At 39.9% G+C, this 12,799-nt stretch overlaps 1 protein-coding gene across 36 annotated transcripts in view; it reads left to right on the forward strand.

The window, feature by feature from the left end:
• Positions 1 to 12,799, forward strand: part of LOC117289582 — a 101,362-nt gene that overhangs the window by 63,191 nt on the left and 25,372 nt on the right. For all 36 annotated transcript variants that reach the window (XM_033770741.1, XM_033770758.1, XM_033770759.1 and 33 more), the window contains 14 exons: positions 265 to 522; positions 814 to 1,062; positions 1,938 to 2,189; positions 2,507 to 2,623; positions 3,594 to 3,716; positions 4,200 to 4,319; positions 5,110 to 5,241; positions 6,281 to 6,403; positions 7,460 to 7,585; positions 8,434 to 8,568; positions 9,314 to 9,475; positions 10,359 to 10,514; positions 11,201 to 11,320; positions 12,164 to 12,412. In XM_033770741.1, coding sequence (XP_033626632.1) covers positions 265 to 522; positions 814 to 1,062; positions 1,938 to 2,189; positions 2,507 to 2,623; positions 3,594 to 3,716; positions 4,200 to 4,319; positions 5,110 to 5,241; positions 6,281 to 6,403; positions 7,460 to 7,585; positions 8,434 to 8,568; positions 9,314 to 9,475; positions 10,359 to 10,514; positions 11,201 to 11,320; positions 12,164 to 12,412 — 2,322 coding nt within the window. The remainder of the gene's footprint in view (positions 1 to 264; positions 523 to 813; positions 1,063 to 1,937; positions 2,190 to 2,506; positions 2,624 to 3,593; positions 3,717 to 4,199; positions 4,320 to 5,109; positions 5,242 to 6,280; positions 6,404 to 7,459; positions 7,586 to 8,433; positions 8,569 to 9,313; positions 9,476 to 10,358; positions 10,515 to 11,200; positions 11,321 to 12,163; positions 12,413 to 12,799) is intronic.

Here is a 12,799-nt window from a genome sequence, read left to right on the forward strand (position 1 = left end):
CAGGAGCACCTTTTAAACCCTTATAAGGTGCTACACAATTGGGTCTTAGAATTTATCACTGCAATAATCTATCTTTCTGAAAGTTTGTGTATTATACTCGGCGCCTTGAGTACCTTGTTGGTAGATATGTGCGCTATACATGTATATAAGACTTTGATATTGTTGTTATTATTATTATTATTAGTATTATTATATGTCATAAATGTTATTGCAACTTAAATAACAAAAAGTAATTATCATTATTTTGCGTATTTCTCTTTGCAGTGGATAATGTTGATCCTGTCATCACATGCCCACCGGACATTAACCAACAGGTTACTTCAGGCTCGGAGAACGGTGCCCAGATAAGGTGGGCGATGCCCACAGCTACTGACAACACTGGGATCCCACCAGTTGTGACCTTATCCTCAGATCCGTCCCAAATTCCAAACTCCCTCTTTATCTTTGGAAGCCATAATATCAGCTACACAGCCACAGACTTGGCGGGCAACCAGGCAATGTGCACGTTCACTATCACTGTTGGTAAGTTTTGAAGTGGAAAATTATTATAACTTGGGAGACTGATTGTCCTTGCAGAGAAGCTGTAAGAATCAGAGTCATGATTTGCTTGGTTACTGTTATCATCGATTATAGAGCTTTGTTTACCAATCTTGTTTGTCTTTGTATCATTGCGAAATAAAGGTTGTTTTCCTGGAAATTTGTGAAAGTACGAACAAGGTGTTTCTTGAGAATTCCAAATTTATAATGGAATTCAGAAGTTTTTTTGTTTCAACCTGTACCTAACATTTGTCTTCCTGTTCCCCCCCCTTGCAGTTGATCGCATTTCCCCAATAGTTAACTGCCCTGCAGACTTAACATTCACAATTCCGCTTGGTACAAGTGGCAGAACAGTCTCCTGGTCTTTGCCGACCGTCACAGATAACGCGGGGGTCTACACCCATGTGTCGAGCACCCACAATCCCAACGATTTTTTCAGAGTTGGCTCCACCCGTGTCACCTACACATACCAAGATGCTAGTAACAATGTAGCCAGCTGCAATTTCAACATAGTGATTAATCAAGGTAAGTGCTTTAATTTCATCGCAAACATTTGTTTTACTAGAGCAGGACTTGAACCTGTAACCTCCGGATTAGCATGTCGGCGCTCTACCAACTGAGCTATCTTGTCCTATTGACCCCTTGCACGCATGTCACACGTGGGGACTGTGCCAAGCCCACCGTTTTGGTAGTCAATAGGCCTAAAATACGCACTTCACTGGATAACACACAGTGACATACATGTAGCCCACCAATATGGTGCATCCAAGATTATTCTGATGGTGACGTCAGGTGAATTGGGTAAATACTGATTTTTAGCCAATACTGAACTTTGTCAACAAAGCTATAGCACTATTGTACCAGCATCAATAACACTCCACAGGCAAAGATTACAACTGATCGAACACCCAACTAGGCATGACACTTCTCTCTCAACACTTCTGGACAAGAATACTCAATCTACAAAACCATATCGCGGAGGTTGAGCACTTGTGAGTAACTACCAACAGCAACTCTCTGATGATCTGGTTAGGTTGGTAGTTGTATAAAGAAACTTCACCAAGCCACTCAACTTGCCGAACAATGGAAACTTAGCAACGCCTGTGTGCTGTGGACGTCATCATCATGATGTTGACAATTTAGCACTATGTTGGTGGTCTCCCTATCTCCCTCTGTTTGAGGTTACCAGTCATGAGAGGGGTCAGCCTCACATCCAGACCCAGATTAATCAGTACTGCTGGTTATCTATGAGTTCTTAAACCCTGTGTCGTGTCTATACTTTCTGAATCTGCTAATCATTCGGACCACAATTGAAAAAAAAAAAAAAATTCCTAGTTCCTTTGTTTTCCAGCCATGTATTTCTTCAAACAAATAAATGTTCTTTTTGTTTTGTTTTGCAGTGGACGTTACACCTCCATATCTGGTCACCTGTCCAGCCGACATAATGATAAACCTACCTGGAGGTGATGCTCCGGTTAGAGTGGACTTCGATGTGCCTACAGCCCAGGATAATTCTGGCACTGCTACGCTTGTGTCAAATAACTTCAGTCCCAATGACCTCTTCCCCTTAGGGAGAACCGTTGTGATGTATCGATTCGCCGACGCCGCTGGAAACTCTGTCACTTGCAGTTTTGCTGTAGAAGTCAATGAAGGTACGTGTATTAGTTTTTTTTCACAAATTAAGGCAGTGGCCGAAATGGCAACGATGAGAAGTTAGGTGGCAGCAGATTCTCCCTGATTCTGTAGAAAATTCCCTGAAATTAAACAAACCTTTCCATGTTCTGATGACACAATTTGAAGATCTCCCTGACTGTAGAAACTTGCTTCCTTTTACGTTGAATATAATCCTTAAATATATATAAATGAAAAAAAATAATACTAACTTCCTATTCTGTTGAGTATCAAATCCCATTTAGGAACACTGCACTGATCATTTACAAGAACTGTTCATGTTTTTTTTCCTCCACAGTATCGAATCCATGTTTGTCCCAGCCCTGTAGGAATGGTGGAGCATGTGTACCGATAACAACAACATCTTACCAATGTGTCTGTCCAAGTTGCTACTCAGGAGATTTTTGCCAGCTGGGTAATAAACTTTTAATTGTTCAACTTTTATCTACTGTTCTTTTTAGTTTTTTAAAGATGTTCTCGGACCACGACGTGGGTAACAGTTATATTTTGATATTTTTTTGTTCTTTTACCCATATATGGATGTGTGTCAGGACTGTATACTCGGTACTTTCCTGAGTCCCTTGAAAAAATATCAGAGGCATGTTACTCGGGTGGGATTCGAACCCAGGACCCTTGCGATTCTAGAGCAGTAGTATTTTGGCTTTGTGTAAAGCTTGGGAGGGACCCTTCAAGATCTTAGGCTTGCTTGGGTTTGTAATTTTGCATCCCTACCACCTGTTTTTTTTTTTTTTTTTTTCAAAAGGTAGTTTGTTTCTATCAAGTTTTGAAATTGCTTTTGCTTAATATTTTACTGTTTTACTGTCGTTTAAAAAGCACAAACAATGGTAATCTCAGTGTCATTGGTTTTTTAACATTGACCCCACAACATCAACACCAGAACTTGAGCTACAATGGAATTCATATCTTGTTGGGCTCCCGTGCCCCCTTTCAATGTTGGCGCTCTCATTGCACGGTCTTCTGCGGTCCAGTCAACATTGAGCAGGGGGACGGGGGAGAGAATGTTAATTGTCAGGGAGAATTGGACAGGGAATATTTACTGTAACGTTGGGAATGGGTGGCCCGTGCATTTTAGCCGGTATTGTAGGTGAACTAGACCGCCTGGCATCAATGGACCGATCTGGCCTATCAATTAAACTGTGCGCGTTCACCCATTTGACCAATCACAGCAATGATTGTGGTCGGACAAACTCGGTCATGCGTGCGCGTATATTTGGCACGTGCGGCAGAATCGTGCAGAACGTCATTGGGAGTGTTCGTACACGTGTCTTGCTCACGTGTGCGGTGGGCGGAGCTTAGTGGAAAGCCGGAACGGTCCATATAAAGCAATGACTCTAATATATAATATTCTTGTTATTTTTGAACAGCTGCTGACGCTTGCCAGAACAACGGTTGTCTGAATGGTGCTAACTGTGTTGCGTTCCCAGGCTCATGTACTCAGTATCAATGCGAGTGCTCAAACTGCTTCTTTGGCAGATTCTGTGAAAACAGTAAGTCAGTAATTTCTAGAGTAGGATAACTGCGTTGTGTAAAAGTAGCATATTGATTTAAAAGCTCATTTAAAAAAGGACATAAGATCAAGTTGGATTGCACATTTTCTCACATTCTGATATCAATGCAGATGTTTCAATCAAACCAAAAATGTATTTCCAAAATGTGTTACTTTATAAACAAATTCCACAAGTTTTCTTCATACCCCTTTTTGTCTTTTTGCTCTACATTTATTATGTCTCGTTATTTGGATCAAACTATGCATTGATTTGTGACACTCTGGTATTTTTTCTGTCATTATTCTCTTACAACTTCAATGACCAATTGACTCAAAATTTTCACAGATTTGTTATTTTATGCACATGTTAGGATACACAAAGTGAGAATACTGGTCCAAAGGTGTCCAGTGCCTTTAAGTGCAACTAATACATGTACCTTCCTTGTTTCACCTTCTTATTGTCAACCTTTTCTTTCCTCAATAGATGTTGACAACTGTGAGAACAACCAGTGTTCAAATGGAGCTGTTTGTGCTACAAACACAGACTGTACACTTTACACCTGCCATTGCCCACCATGCTTCACTGGACAGTTCTGTACCGTCCGTAAGAAACAACAACTTTCAGACAATTTGTCTACAATTTAAATTTATTTTTGTCTGCATTTTTTAATTTCTTTCTATATGCCTCATGATTTTTTGCCGCAAAAAAGTATTGACATTTTCTGAGAGTGTACCATTTTTACACTTTCATAATCTTTAAAAGCACTTTATTTCAAAATTATCACAACTTCTTCGAGTGCACCATTCCCCATAGAAATTATTTTGCTCTGAGTATTTTCATCTTTGAAAAAAATGAAATAACTTATCATACCAGATTAAAAAAAAAACTGTAAAACAATTGTCACAGAAAAACATAAAGTAGCATGTATTTGTTGTCATGCATTTTAAACAACCATTTTGACTCTATAATAATCCAGAAAAAATATATCCATAATTAAGAAAAAATCTCCCTGATTGCAAGATGCAAATTTTGGCAGCTCTGCATTTATATTTGGACACCATAGAAATAGAATCGAGAGAACGCTGAATGCGCCATTGTGCATGCGTTTTTGTCGTGAGACCACTTTTATTGATGTGCATACGCCATTTCTGTTTTGCTATACAGTAGACGTCATGAACATTGACCAATGAAAACACGTAGAAACAGTCTATGTGCGTGCCATGTGATGATCTTTTTGCCATACACGCGTTCACAGGGTGCGACAAGCCACGTCCACAGATGACACATACAATAACACATGGCTGTTGAGCTCAGCGTTCTCTGGGTTCTATTTCTATGATGGACAACCATTTTGAAAGTTATTATTTTTGTTTTTTCCCTGACTGTTGATCAGCCGTTACTAGCTGCCTTACCAGCAACTGCATGAATGGTGGTGTGTGTCAACAGACTTCCCTGAATCCATTTTCCTGCAACGAGTACACTTGTACTTGCACTGGATGCTTCACTGGCCAATGGTGTGAACAGCGTAAGTTGAACTCTCATTATGTTTAAAGGTCCATTCATAAATACCCCAGACAGTTTCTCTACTCTTGGCTGGCTTCCGCGTGTCGGGCGTGCAAGATTATCACGCGGAACGCTTAAATCAAAGCTATCAGCGCGTAATCTAAGCGCACGCACGTACACACAACCCACGCGCCTCGAACAGATTCTTCACCAAGTTTTGAAAAAAATATTTCAAACCTCAAATTTTTGATTGTTAAAGTGTCTATAAAACTATACTTGTTTCCGTTTTTCAACAAAAGGGCATTTATGAATGGGAGTAAAAGAGTAGTGACTCGTTCTTCAACATCCGTTTACAACCTTGCAGGGTCGTTGCCATGCGATAAAGGCCCTCGCCTTCAACTCGGGCCTTTATCACACGGCCGCCAACCCTGCCGGCTTTAAACGTACATTGAAGAACTTGTCGCTACCCTTTTATTCCCTTATTCATAAATACCTGCAGTATTAAAGAAGTCTCCTGATTTCTGAAATATCTACTCCACCGGGTCAGTAGGCCCGGGCCTTTATCACACGGCAACGACCCTGCCGGTTTTAAACAGCAGTTTAAGAACTTGTCACTACCCTTGTATTCCCTTATTACAGAATTGGTTTTTGCTAACAAAACAGTTGCTGGCAGTGTAAACACTTTTTGTAATCCGCCATATACATAAACTGACAAACCTGTATAAGTTTGAGATCGAATCAGCAATCTTGGTCATAATTGAAAATAATGAAAAACTGATTCGTACTCGATGACTGAAAATTTTTTCGTACAACTACTTTGAACCTTGAGGTATTGCATGGTGATGTATAAATGTATATTTGGTTTGCGGTAACACCATGTGTATCTACTTGCCGGGTAGATTATGTTCTTTTGAGAGCTGTCTTGCTGTATATTCAACTGCTGCAAAGTAGTTTTTTTTCAGAAATCGGGAGACTTCTCTACTAACCTGGAGTAGATTTTGTGCATACATGACCATTGACGTAGATTTATGATTGACGTTTCCTTTCCTTTATATCCACAGCGCGACAAGCTTGTAATCCAAACCCGTGCAACAACGGTGGACTTTGTACCAACGTTCAGAATAACTGTCTTGCGTACACCTGCATGTGTGTGGGTTGCTTCACTGGTTTCAACTGTGAAATTCGTGAGTATTAATTGGGTTCCTGAAGGTTCATTTTTTATTTTTTTTTTATTTTTTTATGCAAGTTGCCAGACACACAAGGCCTGAAGGCCACTTGAAGGTGTGGGCTACAATTATTTTTGTCAGAGGCCGTTGCCACCTACTCCTGGGACTGAAACAGGGTTACCCCTTTCTCAGTCCATATGGATGTAGGCTTGGGTATCATCAGTCCGAAGCCTGGCCGGTAGAGCAGAAAGCACTACCTCCCCAATTTTATGTAGCAAGTGTCACGACCAGGATTCGAACCCACACTTTGCTGATCAAACAGCAGAGCTTGAATCCGGTGCTCTTAACCGCTCTGCCATGACACGCCACAAATATATGCGAAAAGTTTGTTCCAGCTGCTATGGATTTCAAGACATGAGGAGCGCGGTTGATAGTATAAAACATTGTGAGAAACGGCTCCCTCTATAGTAACAACAATTTTTTAGAATTTAGGTAATTTCTCACTCAAATAGCACAAATACCGCTGAATTTTTAGGCTTCTGAAACTGAAAACGAGGGTGTTTTTCTTTCATTATTCACTTGCAACTTCAACGACCAAATGTGTCCAAGTTTTCACAAATTTTTATTCTATGCATATGTTGGGAAACACCAAGTGAGAATACTGGTCTTTGACATGAATTACCGAATGTGTTCAGTGCCCTTAACCGTCATATACCTGTATCCTAGCTTGATTTGTTTACGGTTATAATGCCATAAAATCCAGTCTGTAGTTTCATAAGTCTAGTTTCTGTGCGCTTCAGGCATTTTACAATGGGAGACTTTGAAACGCTAGGTGGCAGCAGACTTACCAGGTAAATTTCCATTGTTTACGTAGTTCTGAGCGTGAGCACAATATCGAGAACAATGGTAAGTCTGCTGCCACCAAGCATCCCGAAAGTCTCCCATAACAAAAGCGTGTCTATACAGTGCCTGTAACAAAGGCAATTTTGACAACTAGGTATTGACTTAAGTTACATAAGTAGACACCACCGGTACATTAACACACAACTCTTGTTTTTAATTTTATCCTTCAAGCAATCACCAATCCCTGCCAACAGAACCCCTGTCAGAATGGAGGCAACTGTCAGAATGAGGTTGGAAATTGTGCAAGTTATTCCTGCCAATGTCCCTTGACGCACACCGGCGTGAACTGTGAACTGAGTGAGTGCAATTGACTATGAATAAAGGGGGAAGCAGTTGGGATTTATGAGGCATATGGTGAGGTATCGAAACCAGTTTGGTTTGTGGTAACACTATGTGTGTATCTACTTGCTAGGTACATGTAGATTATAAACTTTTGGGAACTTGTCTTGCTATTATTCTACTACCCCGTAGTAAATTTTTGGAATTTCGGGAGACTTTTCAGTTCTGAAAAGAACTGGGGGCCCTGCTTTTGTTGGGTATTCACAATGGAGCATAGTGCATGTCGCGACACAATTCATACAATTTGCTAACAGCGAACTTTGATGTGCATCAATCGACTCCATGTGCAAATTTTACATCCGGCTACTGTCTGCCTCACTGCGCCTAAAGAATATTGTAAGTTTTTAAAGGCTGCATTGCCTAAAATACAGACTTCACTGTATAAGACACAGGGATGGACTCCCAAAATGGCACTATTAAGACTATTGTGAGGATGCCATCAGGGCCCAAATTTCATAGTGCTGCTTAACGGTAAGCAAATTTTTGTGCTAACTGTAGCAGAAAAAAAATCGCTAAGGTGCAAGCGTATTTCTCTGGTGAGCAGAAAAATTAGGGCGGCCTTATTTCGCATTCACCATGGATTTGTATTGTGACGTCATTTATTTTGTGTAGTAAGCACCGGAAGGTTAGCACGCCTTTTTGTATGCTTACGGTTAGCAGCGCTATGAAATCGAAATCGCGCCGTAAGCATAACATCGGCCACTAAGCAGCTCTATCAAATTAGGTCCTGGTGAGTTGTATGAACACCCAGATATTTATGCGGCAAATGTTTGAGATTGATTTCTTTCTTATTCTTTTCTTTGTAGCTATTACTGTGAACCCGAATCCTTGTAACAGTTTCCCCTGTCTGAACGGAGCCACATGTCTAACCATGGATGGAACGCACTACATCTGTATGTGCATAAACGGATTCGTTGGACTCAACTGCGAGACTCCATCAGGTATTAGAAGCAACTGATACAATTTGTGTAGCATTTTGCCGAGCTAAACAAAAGGGAAAACCACCTGAAATAAACTAAAACTAATTATACTAATCAAGGGCAATCATTCTCTGGTATAGTTTGGTTTAGCCGCTTACACCGATGTGTGTCAGCACTGTATACATGTACTCACTGTATAAAACATTCAAACACCGCATCCAAAAGCTGAATTGAGTTAAAATACAGAGATTTTTAAGCATAGATATGTTAAAATTTACAGAAAATACATTAAGAAATACTTTTTTTTTTAATACATTAAAAAGTAAAATGCCCTCACATAATATAGTACATGTACATCATTGGTGTTTCATAATGTTAACAGTGACAGTTATAAACAGTATCCAACATTAATAATAAGTCAGAAGGGCAACACTTAGTATTGGGTGAAACCTTGGCTGTTGTACCCAAATCCTGTATTATTAAAGGTTTATTTTAATCTGAATGAAACAACCAAAAGGTCGACAACATTCAAATTTCCAAAATTTTTACAGAATTAAGAAAAATTGAATTAACAATAAACAGGCAAAATCTATACAAAAACACACAAATTATTTAAACGTAAACTAGCAGAAACACGGCATTAAAAATCCCCAAAGAAAATCAAAAAACGGGCAAAGGCAAAGCCGGACATAAAGTCTGGACAGACTAGCACTACACCATATTCTGATTTTACTTCAAAGTGACTATTCTTGGTTTTTTCTTTCAGTGAACCTTCCTCAACTGGAAAGGTGCACAAACTCACAGTGCAACAATGGTGGAACCTGCTACAACAGTTACAACAGCAAATCGGGACAAAACGTTCAGAGCGGGCAGTACTCCTGTGTCTGTGCACAGGGCTTCACCGGAATCAACTGTAACATTGCTACAGGTGAATTTTAAGGCTGTTTTACAGAATTGTAACCCTTTCTAATGCTCGACAGGGAAGAGTGGAGGTTTGTGACCAAGTCCTGCTTTAGTGTAGGATAGACGTCGCCCTTGCATCGCATCTCGCAAGGTTTTTCTTAATTTTTGTGGAGTTGTTGCATATAAGAGCAACTTTTTACACTATGGAATAAAGGTTCCCACGATTTTGTTTTCTTAGTTAAACTGAGTCCCCCCAATTTGAAGCTAAAGATATAACAGATAGAACATCAATGGCAAATATATGTGCACTAAGGGTTTTCTTCCCCCAAAGGCCTTGTCACACAAGGCAATTGTTTTACAAGCATTTTGCGAGGCCACCACCTGTACAGCATGCAAAAGGAGCTCTTTGGTGGCACAAATGGCCATCTTTCATTAAAACTAAATGAGAAAACTGAAATGTAGATGATTTGCCTTCTTGGAGATGGAACTGGTTGCCTGTGTGTGTCAGGGTCTTATAAGTATACAAGAAGGAATGTTAGTTTTTCACTTGATATACTTCCCGAAAACTAGAGGATAAAAAATATATAAATAAACGCTTGTAATACTATTGATATACATGTATATTTGGTTTGCGGTAACACCATGTGTGTATCTACTTGACAGGTAGAGTTTGTTCTTAAGAGAACTGTCTTTCTATATTCTACTTCCGCGGAGTACAATTATCGTATTTTTTGGGAGACTTCTCAGTTCTGAAAAGAACTTTCCTGTTTTTTATCTACTACCTGGGCGGAAGGTACGGAAAAATTGGCTTGGACTACTACATGTACTTCAGCTTATAGGACCGTTATTAACTGCTATGTTTTGTCACAACTGAGAATGTTGACAATGTATATTGTTTTGGTTTCCAGTCTCACAGCCCAGCTTAGACATCTGCTCAATTACAACACGGCCTGCCTGTGAGCAAGGTGCTCGGTGTCTCAATGACTACCATAGCTACGACGCTGATGTAGACTACTTCTGTGACTGCCCAGTGGGCTACATCGGTCACAACTGTGAAACGTCAAGTGAGTGCTCTTATGTATTTCATGACTGAACGAAGTTGGTAGATTTTTTGAGCTGATTTTCGTAGGCTGCACTGTTTCTTTAGAATAGTCTTCTTTGTATGTAGTCATCACATACATCACAGACATGGGTAATAGTAGTGGGTTGGTGTTTTATTTTACTTAGATTTGTTAATACAAAACAGAAACTTTGTTTTGCGTGAATATGTATTACTACTGTTAATGGTTGATGGGAAAGATTGTTTAAAAAAGCCTTACTGCTGAATGCAGCCCCACTGGCATGTTTGTACTTGTGCATTCATTTGAAACTGCTTATAGTTTTCTTGTGTTTGAGTAAATTTTCAAGGAATTATTATTCAAATTTTCACAGTTTTTAAGTAAAGTTTTTAATTCCAGGCTATGCCTCTGGCTTTTGTTTTTGTTTAAATGTGTTGTGAATGTATATCCATTCATTCATATTAATGGTTTATTCTTGAAAAAAATATTCCCATGGCGACAAAGGGTCAAATTACAAGAAAGTATACAGAGAATACACAATTAAAAAAAACGAAAAAATTCCACAATTAATAGTAATAATATTCTTAATTGTTGTACCTGCTTTAGAATTTGTGCCTAATAAACCGTTTCTAAAAACAATAGCTGGACTTTGCATTGAAGGGGTTTCTTATCCTTCCCTTGCTATTTACCAGGTATAAACCCATGTACGAGTGGCCCTTGCCAGAATGGTGGCCAGTGTTCAGGCTTCAACACCTACTTCACGTGCCAGTGTACAAGTGAATTCACCGGCCCCACGTGCGAAATGCCATTTGGTAAGTCTAGTCATAGGGATAACGGTTTGAACAGTTGGGACCAGGGCCCAATTTTATAGCACTGCTTAACGGTAAGCAACTTTTCGTGCTTACTGTAGCAGAAAACTTTGCTAAGGTGCGAGCGTATTACACAGGTTAGCAGAAAAATTCGGGCGGCTATATTGCGCAGTCACCATGGATATGCAACGGATGTCATTTATTTTTGTGTGGTAAGCACCAGAAGGTTCGCATGCCTTTTCTTGTGCTTACGCTAAGCAGCGCTATGAAATTGGGCCCAGGTAAGTCCAAGTAAGAAGTAAAAATTTGTCTTCATTTATAAGTCAGGCTCTTGGATCTACTTCTCGGTCGCTGAGGATACTGTTCAAAAGCTTTGTGGAATCTGTAACTCCACAGGGGAAATCAAAAAGTGGTATTACCATCATTTCAATGTACCTGCTAAGATCTGGACCCCTGTTTCAGACTTTTTTTGTAAGCAATAATAATAATAATAATTACAACATTTTATAGAGTGCTAAATACGGAAGTTTCTAAGCATTATAACCAGATTGACAAACAGATGGGTTTTAAGTAATGTTTTAGAAGTGTGCAATGAAGGAGCTGCTTGAATGTGGGTGGGTAGCTTGTTCCAAAGTGTAGGAGCTATGACGAAAAAAGGCGCGACCGTCATAGCATGTCATGGTGCGGGGTCCCGGGGAAAGCTGGAAATGAGCAATTGAAGAAGAGCGAAGGCGTCGGGTAGCTGATGAAAGTGGAGATATCCAAATTATGAACAAAGAATTTTGAAGTGGATGCATTGGTGAATTTAAAGCCAATGACTCTCATCTTTGTATTTTAACTTCGTAGGTGACACCACCAGTCCGGTCATCACCGGTTGTCCAACTTCTGTGACTCGCAACGTTTCTCCAGGAACTACGATGACCATTGTTACCTGGGTCCCACCTCAATCGACAGATAACTCTGGTACCAGCACCTTGGCCTTCGTTACCAATCAACCCAACACTTTGTTCCCCGTTGGGGTCACCGCCGTCTCCTATCTCTTCCAGGATCCCAGTAATAACTATGCTGTCTGTGCGTTCTACGTAACAGTTACATGTGAGTTTTTCTATTACAAAAGCTATGAAGTCTTTAGATGCACTGGACACTATTTGTAATTACTCAAAATAATGATGGCATAAAAACTAACTTGGTAATGAGCAAGGAAGAGCTGCTGGTAGTAAATAACATTGTGAGAAACGGCTCCCTCTGAAGTGACATAGTTTTTGAGAAAGAGATCATTTCTCACTCAAATAATAAAAGTCTTCAGGCCTGATGAAGCCTTTTATTAGGCATCTGAAAGCACAAAAAGTTGTGCAACGAGGGTGTTGTTTCTTTCATTATTCTCTTGCAACTTCGATGACCAATTGAGCCCAAGTTTTCACAGGTTTGTTATTTTATGCATATGTTGGGATACACTGGTCTGTAACAATCACCAAATGTGTT

Source organism: Asterias rubens, chromosome 4 (assembly GCF_902459465.1).
Source record: "Asterias rubens chromosome 4, eAstRub1.3, whole genome shotgun sequence".
Classification (NCBI taxonomy): Eukaryota; Metazoa; Echinodermata; class Asteroidea; order Forcipulatida; family Asteriidae; genus Asterias; species Asterias rubens.